Source organism: Pipistrellus kuhlii, unplaced genomic scaffold, assembly GCF_014108245.1.
Source record: "Pipistrellus kuhlii isolate mPipKuh1 unplaced genomic scaffold, mPipKuh1.p scaffold_m20_p_3, whole genome shotgun sequence".
Lineage (NCBI taxonomy): Eukaryota > Metazoa > Chordata > Mammalia > Chiroptera > Vespertilionidae > Pipistrellus > Pipistrellus kuhlii.
In genome coordinates this window covers 15564326-15582179 of record NW_023425529.1, presented here as the reverse complement: position 1 = coordinate 15582179, position 17854 = coordinate 15564326, and the positions used below count along the sequence as shown (strand labels likewise).

Genomic DNA, 17854 nt, shown 5'->3' with positions numbered 1-17854 from the left:
CCTTTTCCTGACCCTGGCCTATCTCCACTTAGACCACTCAGGCCAGCAGCACCCAGTCTGCTGCACACAGGTTATTTTGGGACAAAATGTACATGGATCACACCATCTGCCCCTTCCAGCTAGGGGCCCAGAAAATGGATCTAACAGATTTTCTGATGTTCCTCACCTGCCAACACACACACACACACACACACACACACACACACACACACACAAACACACACACGAATGTGAGGGTGGAGTTAGCATATGACCCTGTAGGAGTTTATAGACTCTGTGTATCATGTAGGCTGATCTGTTTAGAATTAACCTGTTCAAGGTATACAATTAATGTAGAAAGATGCTCATTACAATCAGAAAATGTGGAAAAGTGCTAAAATCCTAACAATAAGGGGTTATTCTATATTCATCTAATGTAAAGTATAATGTAGTCACAAAAATCATATTTTGAAAGTATAAACAATGGTGTGATAAATTCTTGAAAATATTGAAAAATTGGTTATAATTTGCATGGGGTGATCACAATTTTATAAAAACTCACAGTATATGCTGTAAAACAGAAAAAAAAACATACTAAAATGTTAACTCTAGTTATTGCTGAATGTTAGTTATGGAGGATTTTAAGATTTTTGTATTTTTCTTCTGTATTCTTCAACTTTTCTATAATGAGCATGTATCACATTTTAAATGGGTATGGAAATGGCATTAAACCAAATAGATTTCCTGAAAAACTGTTCCTCCATTGTTGCTGTGAATCCTGGATCAAATTTGGTGGCCAAAAGCAACAGATTTAGCCTTGTTTAGGATGGAAAGTAGTTCCCCATAGCCCAATGACACAGTAGGGGTACAATAGGGGTGCAGGGAAATGAGAAGCTTAAAGCCATAGGGTAGATAAGCTTAAAGCCATAGGGTAGATAAGGTGTCAAAAGGTACTAGAATGTGGTACCTTTTGAATACCTTCATCCAGTTCTTATTTCTACAATGCTTTTTGGGTTGGTGATCTCAGCTGTGCTCACCTGTGACCTCTCCCTCCAGGAACCCTTTGTGCAGAAGGGTCTCCTGGAAGGTCACCAATGGCCCGATGCAGCCTATTTGGAGACGACTTCATCAGCACCTTTGATGAGAGCATGTACAGCTTTGCTGGAGACTGCAGTTACCTCCTGGCTGGGGACTGCCAGAAACACTCCTTCTCACTCATAGGTGAGTCCTGGGCACTGAACAGAGGAATAGGGAGTGGGAGCCAGCTGAGCTCAGCCCTGGATGTCTCAGTCCTGGCATGTGGGGGTCTAAAGGGTGGGGGAGATTTCCTTACAACAGTGCGTGCTCTTGAAGATCCCACAGAGAGCACCATGGGAATTTGCCTTTCCATCACACATCACACAGGGTTCCCCGTGGCTTCTCCGTGGGTCTCTCCATGGAGCCTGGTGGGATGGAGAGTCTTCATGCTTCTCCAGTAATTGTGGCCACTGCTCTGGGTCCAGTCTACAATCTGGGAGCTCAAAGCATCAAGAGAAATGATGAGGTAGAAGGTACTTTGTAACAGGCAAAGCCCCTAGTACCAGGCAAGGATCTCTGTGTGTTCTTGGTGGAATTCAGAGCATCACGCTAGTATTGAGCACTTCCTGTGTTCTTGGAAAAGTGCTGGTATTGTGCCCATGCCATCTCTGCACCCCCACATTAGTTCTGAAATGTAGGGACTACATCATTCCAGTCTTGCAAATGGAGAACTCACCGAGGTTGTCTGGTTCTCTGACAGATAATGAAAGGAGGACCTAGGTTTTGATCTTGAGTTTGTTAGAGTGAAGGAAGTTTCCATGTCTGGAAGTGAGGCTGGAGGCAGTGACAGAAAACGGGTTTGGTGACCTTCTCTCTCTAAGAATGAATCAGATGTGTGTGCTGTGTGAGTGAGGGATGCTACACAACGTAGCAGAGGCGGGGTGCTCAGCCTTGGGGAGGTGGCAATGGCAATGGACAGACCCACATCAGGGAGAAAAAAAGTAAGCCCTACTTTCCCTGGAAAGTCAAAGGCTTAGGTCTTCCAATCTCAAGTGGTCCCAATGTTTATTTTAAGGATTTTTCTACCTTAAAAATTATGGTGCATTTGTTGAAACATGAATGGAACCTGAGGGCATTTTGCCATGTTAAATAAGTCAGGGAAAGACAGATACTGTATAATCTCACTTATATTTGGACTAAAAGAGCGAAACAAAACAAAGTAACACCAAACTCATAGGAGAAAGAGACCAGATTTGTGGTTACCAGGGCTGGAAGGTGGAGAGTGAAGAACTGGATGAAGGTATTCAAAAGGTACCACATTCTAGTTATGAGATAAATAAATACTAGAGATGAAAGGTATAACATGCTGACTCTAGTCAACTCTGCTGTATGGTGTATTTGAAAAGTTGCTAAGAGAGTAGATCTTAAAAGTTCTCATCATAAGAAATTAAAAAAATGTTTTTTCCTCTCTTTTAGTTGTATTATCTCTATGTATGTATGTATGTATGTATGTATGTATGTATCTATCTATCTATCTATCTATCATCTATCTATTATCTATCTATAAAAATCATGATGGAGGTGGTAGATGGGTCTGGGGGTGTCAGTGGAAATGGAGGGTAATGGGGGAGATTTTGAAAGAAGGAAATAATGACACCTTATCTACCCTATGGCTTTAAGCTTCAGTGGTGTTTCCAGGAAGGCAATCCCATGGAGACACTTAGTGGAGTTGTTGCTTGAACCCACAGAGTCTTAGTTCTTCTCTGCTCCAGACTGCTTACACTGGAGCAATACATAATCAAATCTTAGTACCAGGCTCAGAATTCACATTCTGGGGCCAGGGGGCTGAGCAGCATGTTGCAAAAGCCCCCTTCATTACTTAAACCCAACTCAGGAAACCCTCCCCGTTATGGTAGCCCCAGTAGTCAGGCATCAAGCTATGTTGATACCTCTGGGCTGTTGCTGTCATTTCTTTTAGGAAGCTCCCACCCCCACCCTGTCCACTCCAGCCCTTTCCAGCACTGGGCTCATCAACTTGCACTGACTGGCAGTTTTTCCCATAGGACCTGGTGTCCTAGTCCCCAGCAGGAAATGGAGGCATAGAAAGAACCAGAGTTGGAGTCACAAAACCTGTGCTCTCTGCTCTTGCTCTTCACAGAGTGTCCTCAGGGGAGGCACACAGTGTCTCTCAGCCTCCATGTCCTCATCTTTAAAATGGAGACATTGTCAGGACCAAGGGAGATATTTGCACATGTGAAGTGTTACCCAAACCTTAGTGACTGAAAGCAGCCACCTTACAGGATGTGCACTTGTCTGATGGGAATAAGGTGGAGACCAGGGGCTTCTGGGTCCCGGGGGCCATTCCTGTCAAGGTTAGGGTAACATCAGCACCCTCCCCAACATATTAGCCGGCCTCTCTGGCCATTCTTTGGGTTTCGTGGCCAAGGAGGAATCGAAGAGCTGTGTTAGGCCTCTCTCTCTCTCTCTCTCTCTCTCTCTCTCTCTCTCTCTCTCTCTCTCTCTCTCTCCCTCTCTCTCAACATCTCAGTGCTCCCTCCTCTCCCTGCCCTGGGTCTTTAATCTTATAACAATTTGCTCTTGCCAAGTGTCAGTTTTCTGGCAGGTCATTGGCCTAGACCAGGCTATGGATTAATCACACTTTAATGGAGTTTGGTTTAATTGGTGGTGGTGGTGTGTAAGGCATAGGGAGGAGAAGAATAATCTGAGGAGACTGCTCCTGAGAGGGGGGCTGGCCCTGCTGCTTCAGGGGCATGGGGTTAGGGACCAGCAGGTTTAGACCTTCGGGTCCAGTTCTGCGAGCATGACTGTGTCCTCGTACACAGCTCTGCTCCATTGTTTTCCAACGACATCCTGTTTTCTCAGCTCTAACTCGCAAATTCCCATTCCTCTCTGAGTGTCCGTGGACCTTGTACACATCCTGAATAAAGTGTTTATGTCTCAGCCTGAAGGGCTGCCTGGTGCAAAGGGGAGGCCCTTTCCTTGAACAGGTTCCTCCCGGGCAGGCAGGCTCCAGGGTCCCAGGCCAAGGCCACCAGCAGAGGGGAAAAGGAAGAGACAACAGGAGTCCTTCTTGGAGTGATTGCTCTTTTAAAGCCACCCTGCAGGATCTGGCTCAGAGACAGCTAGAACCCCCCACCAACGTGCTGAGTCACTTCCCCAGCCCAAGCCATAGTGTCTGCATCTGTGAATGGTATCAGACCCGATTTCTGTTTCTCAGCGTTTGGATAATGATCACCTGCATCAGAATCACAAGGGTGGAGGGTGAAGTGCTCCTTTGGAATGCAGACTAAGAAGCTCCGCACTCGAATATTCCAGAAAGCACTCAGAGCTGCTCTGGCTCTGATTGCCAGCCCACTTTCCAGGCTGCTGCTTCTCCAACATGAGGGGGAGACCTTGTTCCCTACCTAGATCCTCAGGCACTGAGCTCAGGAGCCATGGGGAGAGTGTCCCTGGTTTGCTCTGGCTTCTTGGGGGGTGGAGACCAGGCCATCTCCTAGCAGCTACGTGAAGTGCTAAGTGCAGGTAAGGAGTGTGTGAGTGTGGGTGTGTCCCCTCCATGCTCTCCCTCTCCTCCAGGCTCACTGGCAGTTTCTAAAGGTTTGTTTTCTTAATGGCTGCACATCATCAGATTCCACCGAGTTCTTTATGGAGGGAACAAAGCAAATAAAATAGAAGGCTGATCTAGAGTTCTCCCCTGCATTAGTGCTTAACTGAGCCCAGGTGTCCTGTTAGGCAGCTGTGGGGCTAAAGGGGGTCTGGACTGTGAGTCAGGAAACCCAGGTGTGGGCTCCACCCCAAGTTAACTATTCTCACTAGGGTCATTTCCCCTCAGAGGACATTTGGCAGTGTCCAGAACATTTGGGTTGTCACAGCCGGGGGTGGATGCTACCGGTGGGTAGAAGCAGCCCCACCACAAGGAAGTACCTGGCACAGGTGTCACTGGTGTGAGATGGAGTAACCCTGCTATAAACTCAGGCTTCCGTTTCTCCACTTGTAAAATGGAGCCAGTCTAGATCCAGTGTTTTTCACACGGAGCCATGCCCTAGGGCCGTGGTTGGCAAACTTCGGCTCTCGAGCCACATGCGGCTCTTTGGCCTCTTGAATGTTCTAATGCCACTTCTCCAAAATAGACTTGCCCAGGCCAAAAATTGACTTCTGCACGTGGGCCACGAAGTTTCAATTGCACTGTACACATGTGCTTGCACGTGGTATTTTGTGGAAGAGCCACACTCAAGGGGCCAAAGGAACACATGTGGCTCGTAAGCCACGGTTTAATGAACACTTCCCTAGGGGTCTCAGAATTAACTTACTGGGTGTTTTACAACTTTTATAAAATTAATGAAATTAAACAGAAGACATCAGAAAGTATCTGAGTGCATGGCACACAGTGAGGTTAAGTATCATGTGTATGTAAAGTGTGTTTTTATTTTGCTTTTCTGGGGGAAAATGGTTTAAAACCACTTGTTCTGATAATCTCCAAGATTCACAGTGCTGCCAGAATAGGCTTTTCGAAATTGAAGACTTCTCCAGGACACATTTCCAAAACTCTTCTTGCTGCCCCTCTGCCTCAGAGGAGGATGGGTGGCATCCAGGGCCTCCCTCAGCTGTTCTGGGGCAACAATTCCACAGGCCCCTGGCAGTTCCGTCCTCATAAAGGATCCCTACCCCAGCCCCTGTCCACTCCTGCCCCTAGATGGGTGATGATCGTGGACAGCCAGCCCCATGTCCCCACAGGGATGCTGCCACACAGCACTGGGCTGCCTCTTCTGCTTCTTAAGGCTAATCTCTCCTGGGGTCACAGAGCTGACCCTTCAAACACTTAAACCAGTACCTGGTCTGAGTCCCAGCTCCGTCATCAGTCACCAGCTCTATGACGATGGACAAATTACCCCAAGTATCAGCGCCTGCAACTCCCATGGACCCAAGTTCCATGGTCGGTGGGACCAGGCTCCCTTCATCATTTGCTTGAACAGGGCGGGGCTCCATGCACCCACACACCTTGGGGCTCTGTCTCACATTCTCCTGCTTCCTTCTCCTTTGACTTTCTGCTTCTGCTGCATTCTTGGCTTATCCAGCCTTGTAGGCTTTATCTTTCTACCTTGCTCGTGAGTGGCCTCTGGGTGTTCCTATGCACCTGTTCAGCTCGGTCTCCTGGGGAACAACTGTTTAGCTGACTTTGCATCTGTGAAAGCTTGGAGGACTGACAGATCTGTGGCTGCAGGGAGGTGGCTCACCCCAAACCGCCTGATGGCATCCAAAGCCTTCCTTACCCAACTCCAGCCACACACCTTCCTTACCCAACTCCAGCCACACACGCCTGGCTGACTTGTTCTCATGGCCCTTTCTGAATATCCACTAAGGTGAGGAAGAGCCTGCTGAAGGGAGAGGCTCACGGGAGTCCTCTCCTGTTTCCACGAGGGAGATGCCTTTGGCTCAGAGACAATAGACATACTGATTGAGTTACCCAGTGAAGCAGGGACAGAACCGCCTGCCCATCTGCTCTATGAGGCTGGGGGTAGATGGCAGGGAGAACTGTACTGATGGGGAGAGATGGACTCTGTGGTTATCAGGGACCTAGATACCCTGACCTCTTGGGCTCATTGTACCCTCTCCAGCAGGCAGGTCATGGATGGAGCCCGCTCATTCCAAGCTGGGGTTAGCATTCAGTGTCAGTCCCAGCAGAGGCCGGGGAAGGGATTTAGTCTTTGGTGCTCCAGTTTGTTGCCAAGCTGTCTCATTTGTTTGTGTTTCCAACATTTTATTATGAACATTTCCAAACATACAGAACTGGCGATAGATTAGGACAGCGGAGACCCATATACTCACCACTCGGATTCTTCCAGCAACAATTTACTCTTACCTGTCTAGTTTTGTGTGTTTCTCTTTGGCTGATTTCTGGCTGTCAGAAAGTCTGCTCCACTTTTTAAAGACATGCTAGCTGCGATACTGTTGTAAGTGAGAATGCAGGGCAGGCAAGACTCTCGTCAAACAGGATGAAAGCCCTTTATCTCTGCCTGCATCTCCTTTGACTCTTGACTGTGAGTATGGAGCTCTGCACAGTGTGGTGTGTGGACTCAGGCCTTTCCTGGTGATCTCTGAGCTGCTAACACCATATCATTCAAGACTCTAATCTTAGAATGGGCAATTTCAGTGATTTCCAACAGGTTATGCCACACAAATTTTTATTTTTTATTTATTTAATTTTTAAATTTTTTTCCCTCCGAATTTTTAAAACATGCCATACCTAACTATTTAGTCAGGGGCACTGACCTATTTTCCCTTAGATTGTCAAATTAAAAATGACAACATCCAACACATAGCTATCTGGTGTGAATAAGAAAAATTATACCTATTTTTTTTTTCTGTCAGATTGGCAAAACATTCATTTTTTGGGGTGCTGCAGATTTTTATTAATTAGTTTATGTGCCATGAGATGAAAAAGATTGAAAATTGCTGGGCTAATTCTTTAAAAAAAAAAAAATTATCCTTATTATTGAAAGTTATACAGATGTACCCTTTTTCCCCCATTGACCCTTTCTAGCCCATCTCCTTTCCCCACTCCAGGCCTTCACCACACTATTGTCTGTGTCCATGGGTTATTCATATGCATATGAGTTTTTGGTGGGCTAGTTCTTCACATGTGATAGCCCTCACTGAACTCTCACCATAAACCAGTCTATTTTTTTTTTTTAAAACTCATTCTGGTTGGTTAGGAATGTGTGTGTGTGTGTGTGTGTGTGTGTGTGTGTGTGTGTGTCCCAGGTGGCCGCTGTCCTCCAGCACCCTCGGTCCAGCTCAGGCCCCCATTGGGGAACTCCTCCTTGCAGCTCTCTGCTGGGCTGTGACTGAGGCAGCTCTGTCCTTCACTCTCTTTATCAGTGGCCCCAGCTGTGGCAATAGGATCTCATGTCATTGAACCTCCCAAGTTTCCTGGACTTCCTTCCACAGACATCCTTGCCTCATCTTGTGGTGAGGAGCTGGAGCCCACACTCCCCTGACCCTGCTAGGAGAAGGCATGTTTTCTCATTCCCAAAGTTAACTTTCCACCTGGGCCCCAGGCCCCATTTCTACAGGAGCCCCATGGCACTGTACGCCCCCTCTTCCTCCAGCATCTTCCATCTCAGTCCTCACTGGCTGTCCTCACATTCCCTATTTCCATCAGCTTCTCAGACGTAAGCCTTGAGGTCAGACTGTATTCTGTTCCTCTGTCTCCTTCATCTCCACGGCCTCTTAGTCATCTTTGAATTCCAAGGGCCCTGCTCAAGCACTGGTTCTCTGGAACTAGCTGTGGTGTTGACAGGTCTTCATAATGTTGCAAAAATGTGCCACAACCTGTTTTTCTGCTTTTGTATAACTGCCACCACCTGTGTCTCTGTTTGTCCCTCACAACTGGACTATTGTCACGCAGTCAGAGGCTATTTTATCATGTGTTTGGCTATCCAAAAATCTCTAAGGGCTAAACAGATTCTTTATTGTGTTCTAATTAAGTTCCCCACACAGAATGATGGACTTTACTGACAGAATCTCTAAACTTCTCTCAGAGTCAAAATCAGTAAATTGAGGCTGGACTTGTGAATCCTCATTTTAAACAAAGCACCTGTTTAGGGCTGTCCAACAACGTCTTAAATAACCCACCCTAGAGTGCCTGTTACCAACAACTCACTTTTATTTGCTGCCTTACAATGTGGTCAATATCTTCATGCTCATCTTAGCTTTCTATTTAGATTGTAAACCCCCAGAAGAAAGAGGTTATGTTTTTACATTTTTCTTTTGAGAAATATAAGGAACTACTAAAAAGCTATGTATCCAGAAGACACTCAATAAATGTTTCTAGATGAATAAGATGAGTGAGCAATGAGATTTTGGGGGAGATTTTTGTTGCCCATTTGTTACATCTTTTTGGAGGAAGTTTTCCACAAAGATAAGGTTATAGAGGTGATGATTATAAATAAATGTATTAACTCTTTTGGATAATAATAACCACTACCGTCTCTTGTCTTTCAGGGGACTTCCAAAATGGCAAGAGAGTGAGCCTCTCCGTGTATCTCGGGGAATTTTTTGACATTCATTTGTTTGTTAATGGTACAGTGCTGCAGGGGGACCAGAGGTAAGTCAGAAGCCCCAACTCTGAATTAAAAAGGACCCTGGGAATACTCCTTGCATACCCCCCTCTAATTTTTCACATGAAGAAGCTGGGGCCTAAAACTTCCCAGAGACAGGATGTAAATGGGTCCAGAGGAAGCCAGTAGAAGGGCTGGGCGAAAGCTAGGGCTCCCCTCAGGGTTGGGGTTGAAGGGTGGGAGGGACAGCCAGAAAATGTCTGAGAAGCCCACTTCCTGAGCTCATCCTTGTCCCTCCAGTGTCACCATGCCCTATGCCTCCAAAGGACTGTATCTGGAAATGGAAGCTGGGTACTACAAGCTGTCCAGCGAGGCCTATGGCTTTGTGGCCAGGATCGATGGCAGTGGCAGCTTCCAAATTCTGCTGTCAGACAGATACTTCAACAAGACCTGTGGGCTGTGTGGCGACTTTAACATCTTTGCCGAAGATGACTTTAGGACTCAAGAAGGTAAGCTTTTCTGGGGTGCCATTTCCTGGAGGTGTGGTTATGTCTCCTGCTCACAAACTTTCACTATGGCTTCTCCCCTGGCACACCAGCCTCTCCAGGACCTCACCTCAATGTATCCCACCAACCTTATCTCTCAGCATTCCATCTCACTGCTGAGACTTCTTGGAGTTCCTCAAACCTGACTTGGTTCAAATTTTAATTCCTTCGTAGCAACTTACACATGGGAGATGGTTGGTAAATGCTGGGTGATTTGAACAAGCCTCTTTGAACCACTATGAAAGAACTTCATGGGTGAGATCTATAAAGAAAGGGCTCAACATTGTCCCTAAAGGCCAGTTTATGTGTGTGCGCTCATGTGTGTGTGTTCACAAGCAATGCAGGTAATGTGAACAATGTGAAAATCATTATTAAGTTTTGGTAATTTCAATTACATAAATATTTAATTAGTGATGCTCCCTTGCAAAAACTGAGCATTTGTATATGTTTTTCTTCTTCCTTATCACCTGACTGCCCTTCTGATTAAGGGGTCTGTGTGTAAAGAAACAGTTGGCTATTTTTTTTTTTTTCATTGGACTGGAAAATAGTAGGATCAGTTGTTTTTGTCTTCCCGAGCACTGATTTCTCAAATTTTTTATTGTTCAATATGTACATATAAAGCTATTAATTTTCCTTAAGTACTATCTATGTTAGCTGCATCACACCATATTTGTAACATATTTTCATTTTCATTTAAAATTCTATGAATTTTCCAATTCTTATTTTGAGTTCTTTCTTAACCTATAAAATGTTTTAAAAATTTCTAAACATTTAAAATTTTTTATTTTTCAATTAAATTAAAAATTTGGGTAGATTTGTTTGTGGCCCAGCACGTAATCTTTTTTGTTGTTGCAGTTGTTCTATGTATGTATTCTTTGAGACTGCAGGATTCTACCCTGTTTCCCTGAAAATAAGACAGTGTCTTATGTTAATTTTTTCTCCCAAAGTTGCGTAAGGTCTTATTTTCAGGGGATGTCTTATCTTTCCATGCGCTAGGTCTTATTTTCAGAGGATGTCTTATTTTCGGGGAAACACTGGTATAAATACTTGTTGAATTAAGTTTGTTAATTGTTTTAATCAAATCCTATGTCTTTACTTTGGCAAGAATATTTGTAATGCTAGTAGACATGCTTATGCCTCATTTCAGATTGAGCTCTTAGTTTCACTTCATGGGAGGTCAGGGGTGAAAGAATCTTGGATGTTATCTAGTCTAACCACTTAGTTTATATATGAAAAATTGAGCTCAGAAGCTTGGTGGAATCAACCCCAGATCACATAGGGTGATAGAAGGAGAGATGAGAGTAGGCCCTAGAGGTCTCAATTCTCTCTAGGGCTTTCCCCACCCAATACAAAGCTGCTTTTCTGCCTCTTTTTAAATACAGTATATTAGAAAGTGAGCTAGTTTGTGTGGTATGGAGTAACCAAGAACCCAGTGAGCAGCACCTGTCATGATGCCCAGCAAGCATCAGAAACTCCACAAATTTAAGTCCCCTTCCCTTTGGCTTCTCCCATGTACTAGTTTCCTGCAGTTATCCTCTACCACAAACTTGTTGGCTTACAGGGGTCTTCAAACTACGGCCCGCGGGCCACATGCGGCCCGCAAGAGGAGTCTGATCTGGCCTGCCAGGTTTTTTGGGCAGTGAGCACAGCCGAGGTGTTACAGTAGGAATTAGTAGTTCATATAGTCCGGCCCTCCAGCTCTCTGAGGGACCGTGATCTGGCCCCCACTTTAAAAAGTTTGAGGACCCCTGGAACATCAGAAATTTGTTCTTCCACAATTCTAGAAGGCCAGAAGTCCAAAATCAAGGTGTTGGCAGGACTGTATTCTCTCGGGAGGCCCTATGGGAGAATCTATTCCTTGCCTCTTCCAACCACTATTGTCAATCTTTGACTCGTGGCTGTATCATTCCAATCTCTGCCTCTGTCCTCATATCACCTTCTCTATGTGTGTCTCTGTTTGTTCTCCTTCTGCCTCCCTTTTAAAGATATATGTACAATACTTAAGGCATACTCAGGTAATGCAAGATAAACTCTTTCTTTCAAGATCTTTAACTTAATTACACCTTTTGCCATATTAAAAAATATTCCAGGTTCAGGGAATGAGGAAGTAAATATATCTTTGGTGAGGCATTTTTTTCTGATGTCCCAGAAGCCAATTGACTACATTTCTAAGGTTCTGCTTTTCTTTTCTTTCCCCAGGGGTAGTATGTTTTCTATTTCCCAGTTTATTATTTGATCTTGAAACATGCTTCACTCTTCTAGACCTGACTGCGCAAAAAGGCTGCTTGCCTCAATGCTCCATTATGTTTTTTTGAAATAAAGATTCAGCAGTGTTATTGATGCTGCTGCTGGCTGCACCTACTGTGCACCATACCATGTAGGCCCATGAGGTCCTCACAGCCAGTTGTGAGTAGCTGACAATAACATGATTGTTATAAGCCCTAAGGAGAGCACAGGGGTACGGTGATTAGAGGGTATAATTTCCATGTTACATCTTACCTTCATTCTGTAAAAATATTTTGAGTGTCCACAATCTGCCAGATAAGAATTTAAAGATAAGAGACATGCGTGTGTCCTGAATTAAGGAGCTCAGAGTTAAATAGGGGTTGAATAGAAGCAAAAAAAGATGCCAACACAAAGGATGATGAGAATTATGAGAGAGGGAGCACAGAGAAGAGGCCTACCCAACCCAGGTAGGGGGATAGGCAGGGAGCAGAAGGCCTTCCTGGAAGAAGTGGTTCAGGAGCTACATCTTGAAGAATGAGTTGAGATAGTCAAGGCAGTAAGGGGAAGGAGAACATTTCATACAGGGAGAATGGCATGCAAAGCCATGGAGAAGGAAGAATGGCATGCAAAGCCATGGAGAAGGGGGAATGGGTGGGCACACCCCTTATCTTTCATGCTATCTTCCCCAAACACTGGCTGAGATCCGGAGGCCCGTGCTCTGTCATGTTATGTTGAGAGCTGTACAAAAACTATTGTACTCCCACCCCAGATTGCCTATGTACGAATCTAATGGGAGATGGTTCCGGAGATGACAGACCTAGAGTTTTTACTCGGAAGTCCTGGGTCGATATAAACGTGGCTTAATTTTCCTGAAACTTTTCTCCACAGGGAGTTTGACTTCGGACCCCTATGATTTTGCCAACTCCTGGGCCATGAGCAGCGGAGAACAGCACTGCAAACGGGCATCCCCTCCTACCAGCCCTTGCAACGTCTCTGAGGAAATGCAGGTGGGCACAGCCGAGGCTCCATGTGGTTTGGATGGTGTGGGCCTTCTGGAGTGAAGAAGTAGGGGGACAATTGGGTTCCGATCCTCTACCCAGGGGAGCTGTGGGCCTACCTCTACGGGTCCCTCTGGCTATTCAATGTAAGGTTCCCATGGATCCCTTTTCCTCCTGAAAACCAACTGGGACCAGAGTCTGGTTAACTCCAATTCTAAAGCTATTCTGAGCCTGAAACTTTAAAAATGAATCTGGTCTAACGATTTGATATAGTTAGTGACTCTGTGTTTCTGCTTTATATTCCAAGCTCTCTTGTCCCCAAATACCGCCATCATCACCTGCCCCTGTCTGAAATTCTGCCACTAGAAAACAATTCCTTTTTAGGTGCTTGGTAAATGATTGTTTAAAGTACAAATAGGAGGGCCAGCACATCATTGGAAAGGGAGCTATTATAGTGGAGGAAACTGGGGAGGGAAGGGATGAGGTGGGCCTAAAGTGACCAGCTTGGGCATTGTAATAGAGTCCTGAGGCTGTAGTAAGTAGCAAATTACCTTGAACTTAGTGGCTTACAACAACAGAAATGCATTCTCTCATAGTTTTGGAGGTTGGAAGAATGGATTTAGTTTCCCTCGCCAAGATCAAGGTGCCAGCAGGGCCTGATTCCCTCTGAGACTCTAGGCCAAGCATGTCAAACTCAAAGGCTAACACAGGCCAAATAAAAAAGGTTTAAGTTTAGTTGGGCTGCAAAAAAAAACAAAAGCTTCAATTTTCATAGACATGTAGGTTTATTTTGATAGAGACATGCTGAGTACAAAGGGATGAAATAAATGAGTAATCATTAACATAAAATAATAGAACTTTTTAATAAAAATTAATATTTTTTGAACATTAATTTACCAGACACTGAGTAACTGCACAAATTACTAAGTGTAATGCAAATAAACTTATTTCTCTTGTTCTCTGAAAGTGAAATATTTCCTGTTGCGCACACCAAACAAGTCAGTCCAAGACTAATGATGGCCATTGGCTGCTAAAATATTCTCTGCTAATATTAGTGGAGAGAAATGGTGCGCATGTGCGTAAGGCGCATAAGGGAAATGAATGCAACACGATTATAGTAATCAGACATTAGAAAACATTGTAGTTCGTTATTAATAATTATTTGTAACAGGTTATTGTAAAAATTAAGTTAGGAAGTTTTATTAAAATGTTTCTTACATACCGTTATATTGGCTGGGCTGCAAAAAAAATTCATTGTGGGCCACATGTGGCTCGTGCACTGAGAGTTTGACATGCTTGCTCTAGGGAGGTCCCTTTCTTCCAGGTCTGGTGGCTGCGGTATTCCTTGACTTGTGACCACATCACTGGCCCCCTCCTAATCAGATGATGGCACCTCCCACCCTTCACACAGCCACATTTCTACCTGTACGGTAGCTAGTTAGCAGCTCTTTCCCCTTCAGAGTTGCCCTCTATGATCCTACAAACCCGAACCTTCCACTTGGAGAGATAGGAATGGGAATGGGAGAGTGTGGGCAACACTGCTCCCTATCCCCACCTTCTGCAGGCAGAGATGGCCTTTGTGCCTCCTGTGTGGGGTGCTGGGAGGATGACACTTTAGGTGGGAAAGACCTCTTGGGGCCCTCCCTCTGTCTGTGTTCCCACTGGAGTGCTCCCATCGTGAGAGAGGCATGGGGAGAAGGAGGACAAGCACACAGCACTTTCAGCATAAGCTCCCCAATTCATTCTTTTTCTCCTCCTTCCTCCCTATTATCACCCCATTTCTTTTGGGGAGCTGAGCACAGCTTGAGTCTAGAAGGAGAACCAGGTGGCTGAACCATCCACACTGAGGGTTGGGGGAGTGACTCACTTCCTTCTAGAGCTGCTTGTTAAGCAGGTGAATGCACAGTGAGGAGGGGGAAGAGGGATTTTTATCATTTCCTTCTTTTATTTCCAAGCTTACAAGTTCTGTGGTTGGCTGATGGGTTGCCTCTCCTGCCCCTTAATGTTTTTAGGCAGGGGTGAGATCAAGGTTGGAGGTGCCTGAGTCAGTGAAATGGGGTTGGAGCCGCGCATGTACCTTACACCAAATCAACTCTTGAGGCCATATGAGCTTTGCCATGTTTTATTTTGCAAATACAGGCCAGCTTGGTGCTAAGCCAATGCTCCCCCACCCTCAGAGTACAAAGGAACAGTCTCATTTACCCATAGAAGTGGGAGGTGAAGACAGGATTTTCAAATGGAAAACCTGACAGGGAGGCCCAGTTGAGGAGGGAGACTGAGCACTTGGTCTCCCAGAGACAAAAGGGAGGGAGGGAGAATCCACCAGAAACTTTGTTTCTCTCCCTTTTGGGGGCTCCAGCTGCAAGTTTGCTACATACTTTATCTACTGGGTGAGTTCAAGTCCTTGCTAACCAGTGTCCTGGGAACAGCCCAAGAAACTGGTTACCAAGGTCGTAGTGCTGGGAGGAACTCCCAAGGCACCAGCTCCTCCTCGCTCAGAACGCCAGGTTTCAGGTTGTTTACCTGAGAAGAAGGCCTGGCTTTGCCTTAGCCAATCAGGCTGTGTTTGTCTGTGACTGGGGCGCCCTCATTGGCTGGGAAATGCTATGACCTCTCTCCTGGGAGGTGATTAACATGATTTTTGGAAGAGTGCACTGCTGGCTTGGTCCCACTGGGCCTCCGGTCCAGAAGTCAGGTCTGTAAATGGGATCATTTACACGTGTTTGCCAGTGTGGCTCCCAGGCCTCCAGCAGTGGCAGAGTGCTATGTGCTGCAGACTACAGTGACTTAAGAACTGTCCTTGAGAGCCGGCAGAATCTCTCTCCCACTTCTCTGTCTTCCCAGGATGGTAGTCAACTCCTTCTGAGAGCCAGGTCATATTACTAATACCTCGGGGATGAATGTTCCCTTGTTATGCCAACAAAACCCAGAGCCTGTCTGCAGGGACTGATAATGGCTTGTTTGAGTGCATGCAAATTTGCAGCTTTCTCAGCTTTTCAAACACAGGGCAGGACTGCTGGAGTGGCAGGGCACAGGCCTGGTAATAAAAAAGCCCAAACTCTAAGTGCTCATATAATTGATGTTGATTTGCAGGCAAATCTACTGCACAGTAAACATTTTAGAAAGATCTTTAGGTTGCCTTAAATTTTTTTTTTTTTTTTTTTTTTAATTCTGTCTGTCTGGAGAATGTCAGCAAGGGCTGAATGTTGTAAAGGGATCTTGTCTTTGTCTGGCAGACCCATTTGCAATGGGAGGACGATGGCTACAGGAGGCTGGGCTAGTCCACACAGTGCTCTTGTTAACTAGAACAAGGCAGTCCTTCCTCAAGACACTTTACCACCATCTGCTGGGAAACTGCCATCATAAACATAAAATGACATAGAGTGTACACACACATATACAATGTCTGTGATGTGAATGGCGGCCCCTTGGGTGTGCTGCCATTGTGCACTGTATGGCCTGCAGACTATACTTGATAACCATGGCCTTGGCCTCACTTCCATTGGATGCATAGTCCCTGCAACTATCCTCCTCCTCAGGGTCATCTACCTAGCGTGGGAAGGCCATCTCCTGCTTTTGCTGCTGCCGTCTGAATGTGAAGACACTTCATGCCTCTGACCCTCACAGTCCTGTCCTTATATCTCCTCAGAGTCTTTCTTTCTTTTCTTTTCTTTTTTATTTTTTAAAAAAAATATATTTTTATTGATTTTTCACAGAGAGGAAGGGAAAGGGATAGAGAGCCAGAAACATCGATGAGAGAGACACATCAACCAGCTGCCTCCTGCACACCCCTCACCGGGGATATGCTCACAACCAATATACATGCCCTTGACCGGAATCGAACCTGGGACCTTTCAGTCAGCAGAGGACGCTCTATCCACTGAGCCAAACCGGTTTCAGCTCAGAGTCTTTCTTGAGAAGACTGAGGGCACCAGTAATTACTCATCCCCAGTGGCGAATCATCTGTCAGCAGCATCAACCTCAGGCAGGAATCTGGAGCAGAAGAAATTTCTTTTCATCAATATTAGGAACAGACTCACAATAACTCAGAATGGGATGAGATTCTAGACTCTTGAGTCCAGCTTCTTGCCCACTGCATGCATGCTCCCCCAGTTCTATTCTCACAGACAGGTGATGCTCCAGCTTTGATTTAAGAGACTAATCTTTGAGGCATCCTTGTTGAGATCTTTCCAGCTCTCATGCAGAGCTCAGCCCTGTGCGGCCCATCTTGGCTCCCTGATAAGTCTCTCCTTTCTTTTTATACCCACTTGCAGCTAAAGCCTTCCCCGAGTGACCTTGCATGCTGGGAGTAGCAAGAACCTTTCAGTCTAGTTTCTCCAGGTCTTATTCAGGAGTTCCCATCCAATGGTACTCCCATCAGTTGTGAATAGTCCCAGATTGCCTGCTTTCCACTGGCTTTGAATTTGGCGTATATACAGTGAACACAACCCTTGTTCCTTTAGTCCTTTTGCTGTTTCTGTCTTCACATTTTGTCCCCCTCTCCATCCTCTGACGCAGCATGATATTCACCTGTAATCTTCTTCTCCAGGAAGCCACCTGTCCTGCACAAGCTAACCTTTGTAAATACTCATGTGTAATTTGAACCAGCATAATTTGTCTCCTCAAGAGCTCAAAGAGGCACATCAAATACCTATTTTGTTGAGGACAACATAATTCACTCTTCACATCCTCATGAAATATTGCCAAAATCTTTTATTTACTAAGTAGGGGCCCAGTTCTTTGTACTCTTTCTGCTCACAGCTGTGTTGGGAGGGAGCTCACTAAGCAGGAGAGAGGTAATTTAAGCACCAGGCTTGATTGAGGTGTTAAGTGCTCTGGCAGAGCTGTGGGCTCATGGGCCAGGCCTATTCCTGGCACCCTGCTTCTACTCCTTGATTCTTCCATTCACTAAATTGAGTATTTGGCCTGAGTGGATTTTCCTTGGAGATTGGGAAGAGTTTTGTTCCATTCATTTGCTTGGTATAATCCTTGTGATTCATAGAGAGAC

The 17854-nt window shown here is 45.4% G+C and overlaps 1 protein-coding gene across 2 annotated transcripts in view; it reads left to right on the top strand.

Moving 5' to 3' along the window:
• The window catches only part of VWF (von Willebrand factor), a 120635-nt gene that overhangs the window by 1970 nt on the left and 100811 nt on the right, over positions 1-17854 (top strand). For both annotated transcript variants that reach the window (XM_045587659.1, XM_036455712.2), the window contains exons 3-6: positions 1036-1200; positions 9022-9124; positions 9378-9586; positions 12737-12855. In XM_045587659.1, coding sequence (XP_045443615.1) covers positions 1036-1200; positions 9022-9124; positions 9378-9586; positions 12737-12855 — 596 coding nt within the window. The remainder of the gene's footprint in view (positions 1-1035; positions 1201-9021; positions 9125-9377; positions 9587-12736; positions 12856-17854) is intronic.